At 41.5% G+C, this 15,896-nt stretch overlaps 1 protein-coding gene across 1 annotated transcript in view; it reads right to left on the bottom strand.

Moving 5' to 3' along the window:
• Positions 1–217: 217 nt before the first annotated feature.
• nbeab (neurobeachin b) overlaps positions 218–15,896 on the bottom strand; it is a 118,867-nt gene continuing 103,188 nt past the window's right edge. The window contains exons 23-32 of the mRNA XM_085380895.1: positions 14,558–14,725; positions 10,194–10,283; positions 8,944–9,136; positions 8,111–8,182; positions 7,800–7,955; positions 6,600–6,770; positions 4,027–4,128; positions 3,592–3,788; positions 3,137–3,288; positions 218–1,728 (exon numbers count right to left, since the gene is read on the bottom strand). Of these exons, the coding sequence (XP_085237021.1) occupies positions 1,638–1,728; positions 3,137–3,288; positions 3,592–3,788; positions 4,027–4,128; positions 6,600–6,770; positions 7,800–7,955; positions 8,111–8,182; positions 8,944–9,136; positions 10,194–10,283; positions 14,558–14,725 (1,392 nt within the window). The 3' untranslated portion in view covers positions 218–1,637. The remainder of the gene's footprint in view (positions 1,729–3,136; positions 3,289–3,591; positions 3,789–4,026; positions 4,129–6,599; positions 6,771–7,799; positions 7,956–8,110; positions 8,183–8,943; positions 9,137–10,193; positions 10,284–14,557; positions 14,726–15,896) is intronic.

The following is a 15,896-nucleotide window of genomic DNA, read 5'->3' as shown; positions in this document are numbered from 1 at the left end:
TCAAGAATTACTCTTGAGGTGACTACAGTGTATGCAATCAATTTTAATAAAAACAATAAAAGAAATTCAGCATACAGTTGCCAGTTTTGACCTAATTATTTCAGCTCTAGACACATCCTCCTGGAACATTTGCAGAATCCTTTTACTGTGTACTGATTGCAATAAAAATTAACTGCTTCATTCGGATATATTGTTAATGATATGACATTTTTATTCACAATAATGACACGATTTTCACAGGAAAGAAAAACCAGTGCCTTCAGGATTTTATAACATGCAAAATATTCAGCTTTGGGTAGGTAGGTTTATGTCTTGTAGCACCTGTTTAAAAAAAAAAAAAAAATTAACTGCTAACTCCATCAGTTTGCATATTTTTGTTCATTTAAATTGACAGCTCATGGAAATCAACTTCTCCTTGCTTCATTTAAATCAAGACTCAATAGCTTTCATATCACCAAAAATAGACCATACTCATATTTATACTGCTGTCCTCTTCATTAATATATCATTTTGTTACACTGCTGAATACCTCTCATTGACCTATTTGTTGAACATGTCATAATATTGCTTTCAGAGCATGGAGTTATGGAGGACAGAAAATTGCAAAAGAAGAATAACTTAAAAAAAATCTGATATACATAAAGAACAGTATAAATGTTTGCAGTGCCAGAAACTGTAGAATGTCTTTAAAAATGGCACTTTCAGCTTTACCATAAACACGTTGACAATCATTAGACAATCCAACAAATCTGATATTTTAATCATTCGATGTTTTTTGGAAGAAACAATGTCTAAAAATAAATGCATGTTCCACATGACAAACTGGAATCGGTATACAATCTTTTCATATTTTCCATTAATAAACAATATAGTCCCCGATTTAAAATAAATTTGGAAATATCCATATTTATGACATGGTCATAAACGCTTTTCACAAAGGACACACTGAATTTCCATATAGACATTCAAACACAACAAATTAACAGTAAACATTGTCTTTTCACATACACATACACTTGACCACTGTTAACGATAAGCAAAGAAGGGTCGTATACGTGGAACTAACCAACTAATATCTGAAGAGCAATGAAAACCTTTGCAACATTTATACATGGCTTAATGGAACATGGTGGGTAGTCTAACAGCATTTAGATCGTTGCAAGTCTTTATAAGGAAGAAACACTTTAGACTGTCCTTTTTACAGGTTGAGCATTTTTTTTTCTTAGAAAAATGTTCCAAGTATCTGCCATACAAATGTTGTATAAATGTTCCTCATTTTGTTTCGCATTTTCACAGTTGAAACAGGAACATTAAGTATGTTTTAATAACTTAACTGTGTAATTTTGTTAGAGTTGATTTCAGTCTCCTCTTATCCAGAACAGCAGACCTGCTCGACTCATTTGGGTAAATACTTCAGCTGGAGCTCAGGAGAAAACCAACAAACTGACTCCAGATTGTTTAGCAGCAGACATGTGTTCACCTCAGAGGCCAGATGAACACATGCAAGAACACACAGTCCTTTATCGTGCTGATGCCCCCAGCATCTTGGATTCTCTGCAGCACAACTCGGTCACTGGTTGATAGGTTTCCCTCTTAATTCTCCACACTAGCCTCCTGCTGCACGTATCCACCTCTCGTCAGTACCTGTTCTGATGCTCGTAGTGCCAGCGGTTGAAATCTATGTTAAATGCCACAATGCTGCCAGAGGCCATGCCGGTGATCAAAGTCCTAAAAGGCAAAAAAACAAGGAATAAATACCAGATATAATATTCCAATGTTAGAAAACTACTGGAAAATGTAAATATTCTTTCTATAACTTAATGCTATTCTAAAGGTGTGTGAATGAGAGCGAGAAACCAACATGCGTTAAAATATGTTCACTGTTTAAGCGTACTGCCATGAATCTGAATGATTTGTTAAAATCCCCACAGTGAGTGAATGAAACCGGTGCAGGAGGTCATGAGGGGCTGTGACAGTAAATTACTGAGTTCCTCTGACAACTCAAGTGGACCACTGAGTCCCACTGTCTTTCTGTAAGTGCCCTATGCCCCCAGTGTCCACATCTGGCTGGTATGTAGGAAAAGCAGCTGATTTCACAGGGTCGTCTTATATTGCTACACCCCGAGGGCTAAAATGCTCCAGCACAATGAACAGAGTTTTAGCAGAATGTCCTTGTGTAAAGGGAGTCAAGGAGCCCAGCTCACTTAGATTACCTAATGTCAACTTATTGAGAAAAGACACTGCAGCTGAATCGAGGGGTTCTTCAAATATTTAAGTGATTTAAGTGGTGGTTTAATACTTGTTTAATGTAAAAAAATAAATTAAAATAATTCAGTTTCCTCCAACTAGCCACTGCTTGTCTTAAAGGGTTATTTAAGCACCTTTGATGGTGCAGATTTAAGAACTAATGTTTGGATATATATGTGCTCACAAAGTTGAAGGGCATATGTGCATGTGTGTTTTTCAAAGCAAATTGAGCCTGATTTGGTGAAATGAAAAGTGAGACATGAACTTAAAAAAAATAGTGATCTGATGAAAATGTTGCACATTTATGCCTTGTTGATTACGCACACTTGTAATCAAGTTTTATGCATTTGGCCCGAGGTCTCTGTTTTTGGATAGGCCTGTAAATACTGAGGGATATTTGGCCTGTGGCTGTGAAGTGAAGCTTGAATGTTCAGGCTCTCTAACCTCTCTTGACTGCCAGGGTCACATGATGACGTCAGGCTTTTAGCCCCAAAGCGGACACTGCCGTCTGTGAGTCCAGACACTCATTATATGACTCCTGACAAATCTTGTGGAGAAATAACTTTCAGGACAAACAAGGGGCTGACCTGCCTTTAGATTTCTGCCTTCATGTATGTGTGCTGGCCAGTGTCCGAAATATATGCATTTGCACCCCTGTAATTTTTGTCTCTATGGCATGTGGATGAACTGTTAGAAATGTAGAGTTTATCCTTCTCAACCGGCTGGAGCAAAGAATTAAACCACTGACCTTCCAACAAGCTACCTGCTTTACCTCCTGTGCCACAACCGCCCCATTAAATGATTATAAATATACTTTGGTTTACCTCATTAAGCTCTTAATCTCATGGGCCTAATATACCATCACCAGCATACAACTGCTTGCCCTGACCTTTGATCGTGTGATAGGTCCATGGCTCGGATGCCTGCATCACAGCCTGGATAGATATAGAGCTGTTTGAAGTCACAAGCCTGCCACACCTCCACCACACCGTTGTCTCCACCTGTCACCAGGTTGTGGCCATCGCTGCTCAGGAGAATTGCCTACAGGAGGGATAGAGGCCAGTTACACGTGAAACTTCCAACCCAACATTTACTCACCTTTCTTGCTCCAGAATGAGAAATATATAGCATACTGAAAATACATGACATGATGCAACATACTGTACAACATTACTATCATCCAATCAAAGGTTAACTTGCTCAGTATGCATAAAAAAATGACTCAGTATTTGAATAAAATGTTATGTACTTGAGATTTAAATATCTCCAAACATTTTAAAACTGCAGATGAAAAAAAATGCATATTTCCTGGAGTATACTGATGTTTTTTTTAAGTTGGCATACCCTGGTGGAATCATTGACTTCCATTTGTGCCAGCAGTTTTCCATTAATGCTGAAGTTGCAGAAGCGTCCCCTCTCATAGTAGATGATACAGTGGCCCTCGCTGGAAACCGAGATGAGCCGTGGGCACAGATAGTGTTCTGGTCCCTCCAAAGCCCGCAAAAGGTCCCCTGTGATGGTATGGACCAGACACGGACCCTCTACCAAACCAGAACGCACATGTGATCAACCTGTGCTTATGTAAAGAATCTATAAAAATAGTCAATTTCTGTGAAGCGACTGCATATCTGTCATCTGGATAAACATTGGTTTGGAGGTGGTCACTAATCAAATGGTCATCTAATGCACGAGCACCGTTGTTCCAGTTTATTGGTGTACCTGATGTCACCTTTTTTTGTCCAGTCAATGTGACACGGAAGAACAAAGAAGCACACTGACCTTTAGCTCCACTGATGACGAGGCCCAGCTCTGCACAAACTGATACACACACAACCTCCTGGTCGTGACCCGTGAGAACTGCTCGGGGTGCTGGGTAGTCACCTAAAGGACAAAAAGGCACACAATGTCACAAAACAAATGACTTGGCTAATTGTTTTTAAATCTGATGTGTGACTGCAAAAATCCTGTGAATAGCATGCTGCAGGTAATTTACCGGCCAGTACATAGTATTTTTGCGCTGTCACCGAGCACATTTATAAGACAATGAAATCATATAAACACAATCGCTGTGATTGTGACATACATCTGCTTGCAGGGAGGTCCATGTGAATTGTTATGTAAATGAAGGGATGCCCAGGGATGGCAGGGGAGGCACTTGATTTGATCCTGTGTGTCACATGATTGATGATGGCCGGGGGAGAGGTTAGTGAGGGGTGTTTCGTGGCACCTGGAGCCGACCTCGAATAGTGTCAGAACGATGAAAGCGGGAGTCTTTCTGAATTGCTCTGATCACCAAAAAAAAAAAAAAAAAAAAAAACACCACTAAACCTTTCCCTAAATAGTGCTGAAGAAGGGAATGAACTTTTAATTAAATTATATCATGCGTAGAATGTTAAATCTCTTTAATTAATCATTAAATTCTACTTAAAGTAAATGACAAAACACAACTGAGAATCTCTAGTTGCTTTAAAAAACAAAGCTTAATATTCTGTATTTCTTTTGCTTAAAGGATATTTTTATATAGAATTTATATTTACACGTTTGTGATAGCTAACAAGTCTTCTGTTTGGGCCTTTACTGTAGTCATCACCTTTTCCCCAGCTGCTCATGCCAAACTTATGTCAAACTAACAACTGAGACTGTTGGTGTCCACATGTAACTAAAAGTTCAGCCAATTCCGTCAAACTTTCCCTATTCACTGGATGACAGCACCATCCTGATAGATGATGTTGACACACTTTCGACCTCACCACCACCACCTCGGCATATTGCTTCTATAGCCGCGGCAGCAGTCCAGTCAGTGAGCCGGACTGTGATCGATGCAACACGGTCCCTTAGAGACCGGGACCTGAGCAGTGCTGTCAGTCCCAGTACCTGCTGCTGAGGGGGGCTGAATAGGACAAATGTCAGCAAAAGCCTCCGGGGGAAAAAGGAGCTCACCTACCCGACAAAAGATTCAATCACCCTGTACCAACTAACCCCCCCACCCTGCCTGAACCCTTGGGACAAGCTAGATTCAGCCACAACAATTACTTGGTGCAAATATCTCCTTGCAACCAGCGTGATGGGCTGAGTCTGAGGAGCATGGCCATGATTGAGCTGGAAGTTATTTTAATTATTAGACATAGAAGTTGCATGCAGGCTTTTGAGGCATGGGTGAAATCAATTTCCTCGCGAACGCCACATCTGCGAGATGATAGAGTAATGATCCGGCAAGCTGCTGCTACATATTCACAGAACCTTTTACTAGCATTACAGAAAATATAATAGGCATGAAATCACTAGAATGATATTCTTGGAAAAGATCGCTCATTGAGACAGTCAATAAGGATACAAAGGACTGCTGTTTTGCTTTACGGCATTAATTTGGGGCCTTTAATTGTAAAGGTATGAAAAGATGGTAGTAGTTAATTTGTCAAGACTAATGCCTTTCATCTGTATTTGAATATGATCATTAGTGGCTCAAAGATTTATATAAGAATAAAGTTTAAAAGTTCTCAGCTGCATCCTAATTGTTTTCCGCTCCCTGTGCTTCAGCTACATAGCTTCCTTTTATCTCCTGTCCATTAAAGGTGCATTGTAAGCACAAGTAGTGTGAATATCAGGGGAATACTGTTTTCCTGCTGCAGTAACACAAGTGCTATTGCCCCTTGCTAATTGGAGGCATCCAAGCTGAAATTCTTAATTAACTGTCGGAGCTTCAGTGAAGTTAATTAAAGGACACTCACGACTAATTCAGAGCTCCTAGAATCTGAGACGACTGGAAACACGAGATCTTTTAGGGCACACACACGGCATTGTTATCCAAAAATAAAATAAAAACAGTTTTTTCCCCCCCTTTATTTTCAGTTTTTTCCCCATTCCACACCATATATGGTTCTGCTTGCTGCATGGTACTGTAACAGTTCCTTTTGTGATTAATTGTTTGAAACACAAGACAATCAGTGCGAATGAGAAACTAAATGAACTGAGCAGCAGAAATCACACACTGGGGTCTACTATTATGAATGCCAAGACATCTGGAGTCCTCTACTTGAAAGCAGCACATCTCAATGTAATGAATCACACTAATGTATCACAGCTTCGGTGCAGATAAATGATCGTCCCCCGTCACTCCTCTGGATTTGATTGTAGAATCTAATTATAGAATAGAAATATTTTTCACCAGTTTATTAAAATAAAAAAAAAACAACAACCAACAAACAAACAAAAATACTAGACTTGTTTACCTTTACAGACTTTCATTTCACAACCAAGAAATGGCATAATTAACTATAAACATGTCCAGAGGGCAGTTCTTCTCCTCTTTTGTTATGCATGCGAGTGCGTGGCACTTGGATACGGTTACTCACTGTTATTGGGGTTGTCGCCGATAATATGGTGCCGCCCACTCCAGTACCATAGTAGCAACGTAGCATCACGGGACCCAGAGACGATGTAGCAGTCTCCTCCAATGTAGGACTCTGATCGGGCCAGACATGTCACCACGTCCCAGTGGCCAAAAACTATCTGGGTCAGCTTACCTAAAGTGGATACACGCTGTACATGAGTTCGGTGTTGACAAAGTCCAGAAATGTAAAGACTGCTACAACTGGTACTGTGAATGCTGTCACTTCAGTAAAGAGAGTTAATTTATTAATTAGTGAATAAATACTTGTAAAAGTTAATCTAGTGGTTAACCAGCTTTTCAAAATAAAACTTTTGCTTATGACCCCGTTTAAAAGATAACGTCCTTAGCATTTTTAAATGGATTATTTAAGCTACCCAGTGTTTCTAAAGAGAAAGAGAGTGTGTCAAACTCCTGTAATTATATAGCATATATAAAATATGGAAGTGGCCACCATGACACCACTGATTTGTTTGTTTTGTTTGACTCACGATTTTGAAGCCATAGCATTTCAGACATCGCTATCTTGTTTTTCATTTTTAAACTGGATTTGGGAGGCAAATGATGGATCTGAGACAAATGGCATGCATATCCAGTAGCAACCTGTCAGTCACAAGGTAGCTACTCTCCAGTACATACCATGATTTTACTCAAAATAGGATAACAAGTTACAATATGATAAACATGCAGTAATAAATTAAATTAGTGACTGGGCCATAATTTAATAGGAAAGTGTTTAATAAGGTCATAAGTGAAGAGAGAAGAGGGAGAACTTTTGCAGAGCCTTTAATAGTTATTTTCACAACCAAAGGAACAAAATCAAGTTTAATGCAATTCTGCTCTAGCTTCACTTTTCAGACCTATCTTTTACATACAGTCTGTGCTTGCATTGTAAGGTGCAATGCTAATCCTTTTTATATATACACACATACCAACACAAATTAATGTTACCTAAGCCGACTGAAACATAAGAATAAGGAGAAAAATTTTTTAAAATAACTTTTTTTTTCTTATTTCAGTCCATTATTATTTATTATTTTCACCCATTTTCTACAAGGCTTGTCAGGAGAGAGGAGCAACAATACTGTATCATTACCGTCATAGCACTGTCCTCCACACATCAGTGCACACCTCTGTAGGAAATAGAGTTTACACTCTAACCTACCTGTCTCAGAGGAGTACACACGGAAGCTCTTGTCCCAGAAGCCACACACCAGGATGTAGCGGTTGTCAGCTGTCACGACAAAACAGTGTGTGGTGATTTGGATGCTTTGGTCCACTAGGTCTGTGATCTGACGCTTGTTGCTTCCAGTATTGTTGGCTGTGGGAAAAAAAAGAAAGAAAGAAATAACACATGTCCCAAGCAATTTCCCAAGCAAAGCTATAAATTAAGGACTGTGCCATTTTATACAGATCTAAAACTCCATTAGATATTTTTGTTTAATGCTGTTTTTTTTTCCATTCAAGCTCACTCACCAACCAGAGAATCCATCTCTATGGGTAAGTGATGTGCCTGTTCCAGGGAGTAGCCGGGTGCTCCTCGGAGACCTGAATCCAGACAGATATGTGAGCCTATTTCTGACCAATGGACATATCTGCACACACGCGCACACCTGTTCCACTTTTAGAGCCAAGTTAATTCATGATATCTTCCAGGAGATGGAAGCATTGGAGGTCCATCTGTCTTACTCTGCTTTTTTTCCCCCCCAGAGTGTCAAATTGAATGGAGATATTTCATCCATGTGAACATATCTGGAGCCAGTTTTGAAGCAGCTACATGCCTGAAAATATGGAGGTCTTGTTATCGTAATTATTCTGAAAAGCCAAACCACATTTCCCTCCTCTCCAACAGGATGGCAAGGGTGCTGCAGCTGTGTTCATTAGTGTGGGTGCAGCCAGAGCCGCCACATAGAGCAGGCTCTTTGGTCCGGAGGTCTGTGTGTTTCTACAGTGACAGATGGGGATGTGTGAGGAGAATGTGGTGCAGTTGTGGCCTAATTTTCTAGTAACCATTGCTTTGGCCCTCTGACCCTGAGGTGAGGCCGATTCTCAGGGTTTGGCTCCGTGGGTAATGTTGTTCACACATGTCTGAGAAGTAACATGTGGAAACACTCACGGTCAGCTTACCTGGGAGGTGCTAGCCTCTCCCATAGCCAGCTGGCTGCAGCTCTATTATGAGCAGTTGGTAGTTTTTTTGGTGTGTGTGTGTGTGTGCGATGGTGATGAAGTGATTTTACAGGGCCACTGCTGTGGTAGGTATGGCATGTGGTGTGGCACACTTTTGTGCATGTGAGCTGAGCTCCACTCACCGACGGTGTTGTGCCATCGGTTGACTGCAAATAGGCGGCTGCAGGTGACAGTGACCACAGCAGGTATTGTAAGATGGGGCAGAGTGTTGGCAGCCACGTGGGTTACGGGTGAATTGGAGGGAAACTTCAACACCATAATGACATCCTGCTGCATCTGGTCCTTGAACATTAGGGGACTCTGTGGAAGGAAACACTATTGAGTAGAAGAGAGAAAAGACAAAGTGTGGAAAAGGATGGAGTAGTACAATGTTGGGAGAGGAGGAGGAGAAGGAGGAAGAGGAGCAGGATGGGAGGCGATGGAAAAAATGAAAAAGAAGAGATATGAAAAGATGAAAGAAAAAGAATGCAAGAGGCAATTAGTATGGAGGTTGGAGGAAAAACTAGGTTTAGACACAAAGGAGAGTTTCATGCACTGTCCCCTATGGGAAGCAGGGACTAAGACACAGGTAGACATGGGAAACTGGGATGGTATTGACTGCACGTATGAGATGGTGCATACATGTACATACATCAGAAAATGGCCCATAAGGAAAGCACTAAAAGCAACTGGCTTTTTAAAAACGTTTGCAATGTGCTTTTCCTACCTTTTCCTACTATGCTGACTTCTGCATGTGTAGCAGAAGTAAAAGCAATGGCAGACATAGTGATACTAGCAATACTGTAAGATCTGAAACAGTTTTAGGTCTCATCCTTGATACAGGAAGCCATTTAAAGAACTGGAGAGAAGTGATGAAAATATTCTCAACATTTGCCAAAGTAGAAAACGGACCTAAAAGGTCTTAAGTTTCTTGTAGGGAGAGAGAAACAGAGAGCCATGTGAGGATAATGAGGACAAGGCTGGTTGTTACATGGATTGGACAGGGAAGAGGTGCTTCCAATATAAAGAAAGGCACTACTAGGCCAGTAGAGAGCACTATTCCATTTTAACCACACTCCTAGTAGGCAGTACCAGCTCCAGAACAGTGCAGACCACTGGAACTAAAAGATTGTTTGCTATACTGAGGGTCTGTGACCTACATGATGTAGGACTTCTGAAAAATGTATCTTCTGTTATAAAAGATCAGATTCAAAGAAACTTTTGGAAGTGAGAATTTGAGGACTTCCTTGTCAATCTTCTGTCTACTGTACCTACAAACACATTCACGCTAACACACACCATCCGGGCTTGGACAGGTCCACACATCCTTCCTCATGCACACCAGCACCACCAGAGGTGCAGGGAATTTTCCCAGCATGCTCGCTGTTCTCACCAGGTGCATGGCGGAGCTGCGTGGAGGATGTGGCTCAATAAGCAACTGAGATGGCGTCTGTCCAAAGCTCTGGATCTGCGCCTCTGTGGCCTGCGGGAGAGAGAGAGAGAGGAGAAGGAGAGAGAGAGAGCGGCTGTCACAATCAATATGCATCAAAGTGATGGGTCAATGCGTTACTTGACAATGCAAGCAAATCCTAACTCAGCCGTGCCTCTGAGGAAGGGGGGAGGTAAAGGGAAAGGGGTGCACTCCCAATCCGCCTGGGTGCTCCCCCTTCCCCCCTCACCCTGCAGAGTCATCCAAGTGTTAGTATGGAAGAGACAAGCCTTTTCCTATTAACATGCTTCAGTTAACCATTCCCATTTCCAGGAGCAGGGGCCCCAACTGCACAAACGTTAACCTGGAGTGACATCCAGCTAGGACCGCAGCAAGCCGGTGTGCTTTTAGATGTTATTGTGCTTGAAACAAAAGGGTAAAAGCATGTGTATGCACATTAACATGTATTAAACAGAGCCACAAAATTACACAAGCAGGTCAGGGCAATTTGGTTAAAGGTACTTTGATGAAAGATGATTCGTGGGGTATAAAATACAAGTCTAAATGCATGTGATGTTAGAAAACTACCTAAAAACAGCCATTAAAAGAGTAGATTTAAAAAAGAAAATCCATTTAAATAGACACTAGATCTAATTTGCCTGCAGTTAGAGGGAGCAAAAAACAAATAGTAAGAGCTGCTGAGCTTGACTGAAAGTGGGGCACTCCACGGTGGGAGTGATTGATGTGACTGGAGCCACTTCCACCATCAGAGGGGAGCTTGTAGACGTCCGTCAATGCCACTGTGCACAATGGAACATACATCGCTCAGCCTTTCGCCCGCCCTTCTGACTGCCTGGGCAGCTAGCCCTCATTTTCCTCCGCCTGTACACACCACTCACTATCAAAAAGACCCATTGGGTAACACATGCCACAGTGGGAGAAGTGGCATGGGAAGTTTGGAGGTGATACTGAATTAGGACAGGCCACCTGCAAGCCACACGGTCGCCCCCAACACCCCCGATCACTTCCTATCTTCCACAGCACCAAAAAAAAAAAAAAAAAAGGCGCTGTCTGCACAGCTCTGTCGCTTAGTAGTGAAAGTTTCACGTGAGTTGGGGAGCACATTTGGCAATCATTAAGTGTTAGTCGGGGTTTCTTTACAATGCAGTCTGTCAAGTAATAAGCAACTGACATTATGGCTATTTAAGGTTAGGTTTGGGGTTAGGGTCACCGTGTCTGTTCAAGTAGAGAAATTTGATACAAAGATCAGAAAGGCTAAGAAGGCCATGTGGAAAACATCAACATATTTTTTATGATGATTCTATTATTGGGGAAACTGGGTGCAGCAAAGCCCCATTTTGGTAGCCTCAGAAAACCCTGAACACCAAAAGTTTCCAAGTGCAAACAGGAGAGTTTGTCTCTGTATGTGTTTTTGTGTTATGGGGGCAGGGGGGCAGGGGGGGTTTGACTTGTTGAAGGTTAACCCAAGAACATGTTCTTCCACTATATGATCAAAACACATCAATAGCTCTCAGCTATTTAAATACTAATCTTCAGTGATGTATGTCAGAAACTTATCTCGATCTGAGATGGAGAGCACTTAACAGGTAGTTCATTAGTATAAGTCACTTCAGGCTTTGATTTTTGGCTGATAAGTGACACTTATTGCCAAAGCCATCTGGATGATCTTCCCTCCCAGCAAAAACCCACCTTGCTTGGATGAGCACCAAACATCCGTTATAACTCACCATGTGTATTTGTCTGTCTGACTTTGTTTGCATCTAATTGTGTTATGAGCAAAAGGCTTCAGAGGTGAGTGTCTCCAGCTCCCTGCGTCTCTACTGTATGCTCCCCAAACTGGTGGCAGTCTCTATGGAGGATCCTCCAGTGCACTCATGCAATGCAGCAACACAACAGCTCTGTCACACAGACTGCAGACATGGCCTTGCATTGCCCCACTAAGCACCGTGTGCTGAGTCACGACACCTGAGATGCACAGTGGCAACTGCAAACATGAAGCTGCGGCACCTTTCACCTTTTGGTAGATCCCATAGATTACAGATGGCGAATTGCTTTTAAGTAGAAATTTAAACAGGTTGCAAAAACCCATCAAAACCATACAAACCCATGTAAATATATGTGAAGGTACCATTTAGAATTTGTAAAATCTGTGTAACTGAGTTATTTTCCCATGTGACAACATCACTGCCCATTCTTTACATGCCTGTGGAAATTTGTTTAAGATAAGCTTATCTGCAATCCCTAAGTACAAATAAAGAATTGCCTTGGGGGTGTTTCTTGAGTGACAGCTTGGGAGCTGAGCAGAAATGTCTCAAACATTATGTCCACCAGTATGTGTTTGTTTCGAATGCAGCTATGATCACTGATAATGCACATTAAATCCTATATGATCGCTGATTAATACAGATTAAGGTCAAGCATTTAAACATGTATTCCATCATAATTAGAATATCACAGTGAAATCACTCTAAAGTATGTCAGCTACTTCAAAGCCCCACATTTGCTAGCTATAGCACACTTTGTTGTCTCTGTTGAATCAGAGGGGGCAGGAGGGGCAGTGACATGAGGAGGAATAGAGTCCTACTGATGAATAATTTGTCTGTTTACTTCTGAGTGACACAGTGGGGTCTGAATCCAGGGGTTGCTGTCATGTTTTTCAGTAAGAGAGCGCTGTCACGAGAAGCATCACGGTGAAGGACTGCTGTTCCGGCAGTGTGCCCAGTAGAGCTGTCACCGTGCCCTCAACCAGAGGCCCAGCGGCATGTCAGAGGGTGTCATCATTTTCATCTGACACACAGGCGGAAATTATCTCTCATGACCTCTAATTTCTTGACATTTCAAATGCCTTAATTGTTGTGACTAATGCCAGATCTGCAGCTTCACCTGTCAGGCCCAGAATGAATCAATACCCCGAAGTCAATCGCCACATTTTAGAAAAAAGCAAGACATTCACTGGGCACACTTCCATGCCACACCTCACCGACTCATTAAGGCAGAAGTGGAACAGAAGCAGGTAGTCACCTGCCAAATGTTCTTAACATTCTCAGACTGTGCAGAATATTGATGATTTTTAATCAAATTACATGGCTTCTACTTGGAACAAAATCATATTTGCAACTTTGCAATACAATAAAACAAAATAAATATATTTTAATGCATGAACATGACGACTTTTCCAAAAACCATGTTCATGAGATTACTGGGAGTTTTAATATACAAAAAAGTCCACCTGGAATGAAAAACCGAACTGTGGGTATGAAGGCTCGTCTTAATTAGTGCTCATCATATCAACATTACATCAGTTGCAATTAGCTGAACCAATTTCTTTCTCCTTCACAAAATATATTCACAATACATGTCACAACAGAGAATACATCAACTGGGTGCAATTAGGGAGCCTGAGTAGCAGGCTTCCTAATGTGCAACTAACTAACAGTACTGTCATCTCACAGGGTAACAACAGCCAGGGTGGAAGACAGCTTAAAACCAGCTCAATCTGATGCAAAATAAACAAGGCATCATCTAAAATTGTCCTCAAAATGATGAAAACCAACTCTTTCACAATATGGTTTGGTAATTAGATCAGCCAAATCTTCTGCAGGTGATTTGCATAGTGGTCACTTGATAAATAAAGGCGCCCCTGGAAGTGACAGTATATAAATGACTTGTTTTGCAGACAGCAGATGGTGGATATCACAGGGAGAGACGAGCTCACACTGGAAAGTACCACAATGCATGCCAGCTGCTGCATATTCTGGTCCCCTTTCCCCTTGCAATTACGCTATTCACGAGTAGTATGGCGGAGCGAGTAGTTATTCAATTAATTTGTTAAGAACAAGAGGATTCACTCCCTCATCTACTGACTAAGTGACCTTTGGTGATTGATCAAAGAGTGAGGTCACATTCACTGATCTGATTCAGGGCGAGGACAGACAGTATTCTTCGACATGACAAAAAAAGGAGGACATTGTTACGATGTTAAGACAAGCTGTGAATAATGATAATGCTGAATGATATGAAAGGACTATTGTTTATCTGAGAGAGTATTAATAATTCCAGAAAATCTGTTTGTGTAACCAGGAAATTACACAAATAAAAAATAAAACCTGCAGTGAGTCATGATCTTTATCTGATTCTCTCACGGTGTACATTTGCATGACACAACATTTGACTGACAGATGCATGATGCGAATGCTCCTGGAGCTCCTGCACATGCCAGAACAAATAGAGACAGGAAGTTGTGGTTATGTTGAGCAACAGAAAAAAAAAAAAAGAGGGGTTGGCGTGTGTGCGTCCGTGTGCTTTACCTCTCTGAGCAAAGGGTCAGTGATACTGTCCAGGTTGACGGAGCCCTCGTAAGTCAGGTAGTGAAAGACGTTGAGGGCGCGCATCGCCTCTGGGCCTCGCTGCTTGTAGCCGAAAATAAGGTCAATCCACTGATGAAGCTGACATGACACAAACTCGCTTTCCAGGGCCTGTCAGAGGAGTATGGGGCAATTAGAGGTGAGAGGCATACCAGCAGGGCATAGCACATGGGCCAAAAGACACAATACAAATTTCACTTCCACCCAACAGTGAGTAACACAAAACACAACCTTACTGACCATTACATTACCTTTAAATATAACAAAACTAATTACAAAGTGAACTATAATGGAAAGTATGACTGAAGCATTAAACATTTTAGTTTCTATTAATAATATTTTTTTGAGGTTTTTTTTACTGGACATAAAGATTAGAAGGAGTACGCAAACAGAAGCTGAATGCTCAATAATCTAATCAGCTGACTGAAGGGGAAACCTCCCATATCATATTTCTCTGTCCACTTAAAAAACTATCTTTGCACGGAGACAAAGAAATTGGTTCAATACTAACAGGATCCATATTACAGTACAACTGTCTACAGGAAAACACTGATAAATTACTTGCAAGAGCAAAAGAGGAGACTAAATTTCTTGCGGGAGAGCTACTGAGATATTTAGGATAAGATTTATGTCCGATAATTATTATAAATATACCTATGGAAAGCATGCAGTGGGTGGGGGATGGGGGCGGGGGGTGCATTGTTCCAGAATATTGTACAATACAATTCCCATGCATGCAGGCGTAAGGCTTTGCTGGAGAAATTTTACACTCCTCCCCTCGCGTCAGGAATAACAGCCATTACCAACAAAGCCTGCTCAAGCACACAGAGGCAGAGTTTGCCACAGGGCATATCACTACAATTGAAAGTGGCACATGCAAAGATGGGAAGTGGGAGGAAAAGAGATGGAGGGAGGAGGGGTGGGGAGAAAAGGAGGGAATGAAGAAAGAAAGAGTGAGAAAGAGGGGGAGGCAGTCAGAGCGATTCTCTGACAGAAATGAAATAATAGAGGAAGCACGAGTGTGGGCTAGCTAGAGAACAGAACAAAAGAAAGACAAAAAAATGGAGGCTGAGGACTATGATTTTCAGGGCGTGTGAATACACTGGTCTGAGAATCCAACAATGCAATGCAACATCACACATGTATCCTTCAACAGTGAGAAAACATCGACTGTAATCCTTTTTTTTTTTTTTTATCCGTGTTGTTGGAGATGCAGACATGCCAGTAACAACTCCCAGCCTTTCCCTTTTCTACCACTTCTCTGCCAGTATACAAGGCTGAA

Source organism: Rhamphochromis longiceps, linkage group LG14 (genome assembly GCF_057381845.1).
Source record: "Rhamphochromis longiceps isolate RC_006_pf linkage group LG14, R_longiceps_female_GT1.1, whole genome shotgun sequence".
Classification (NCBI taxonomy): Eukaryota; Metazoa; Chordata; class Actinopteri; order Cichliformes; family Cichlidae; genus Rhamphochromis; species Rhamphochromis longiceps.
The sequence above is the reverse complement of the archived record's forward strand: the minus strand, read 5'-3'. Positions and strand labels throughout refer to the sequence as shown.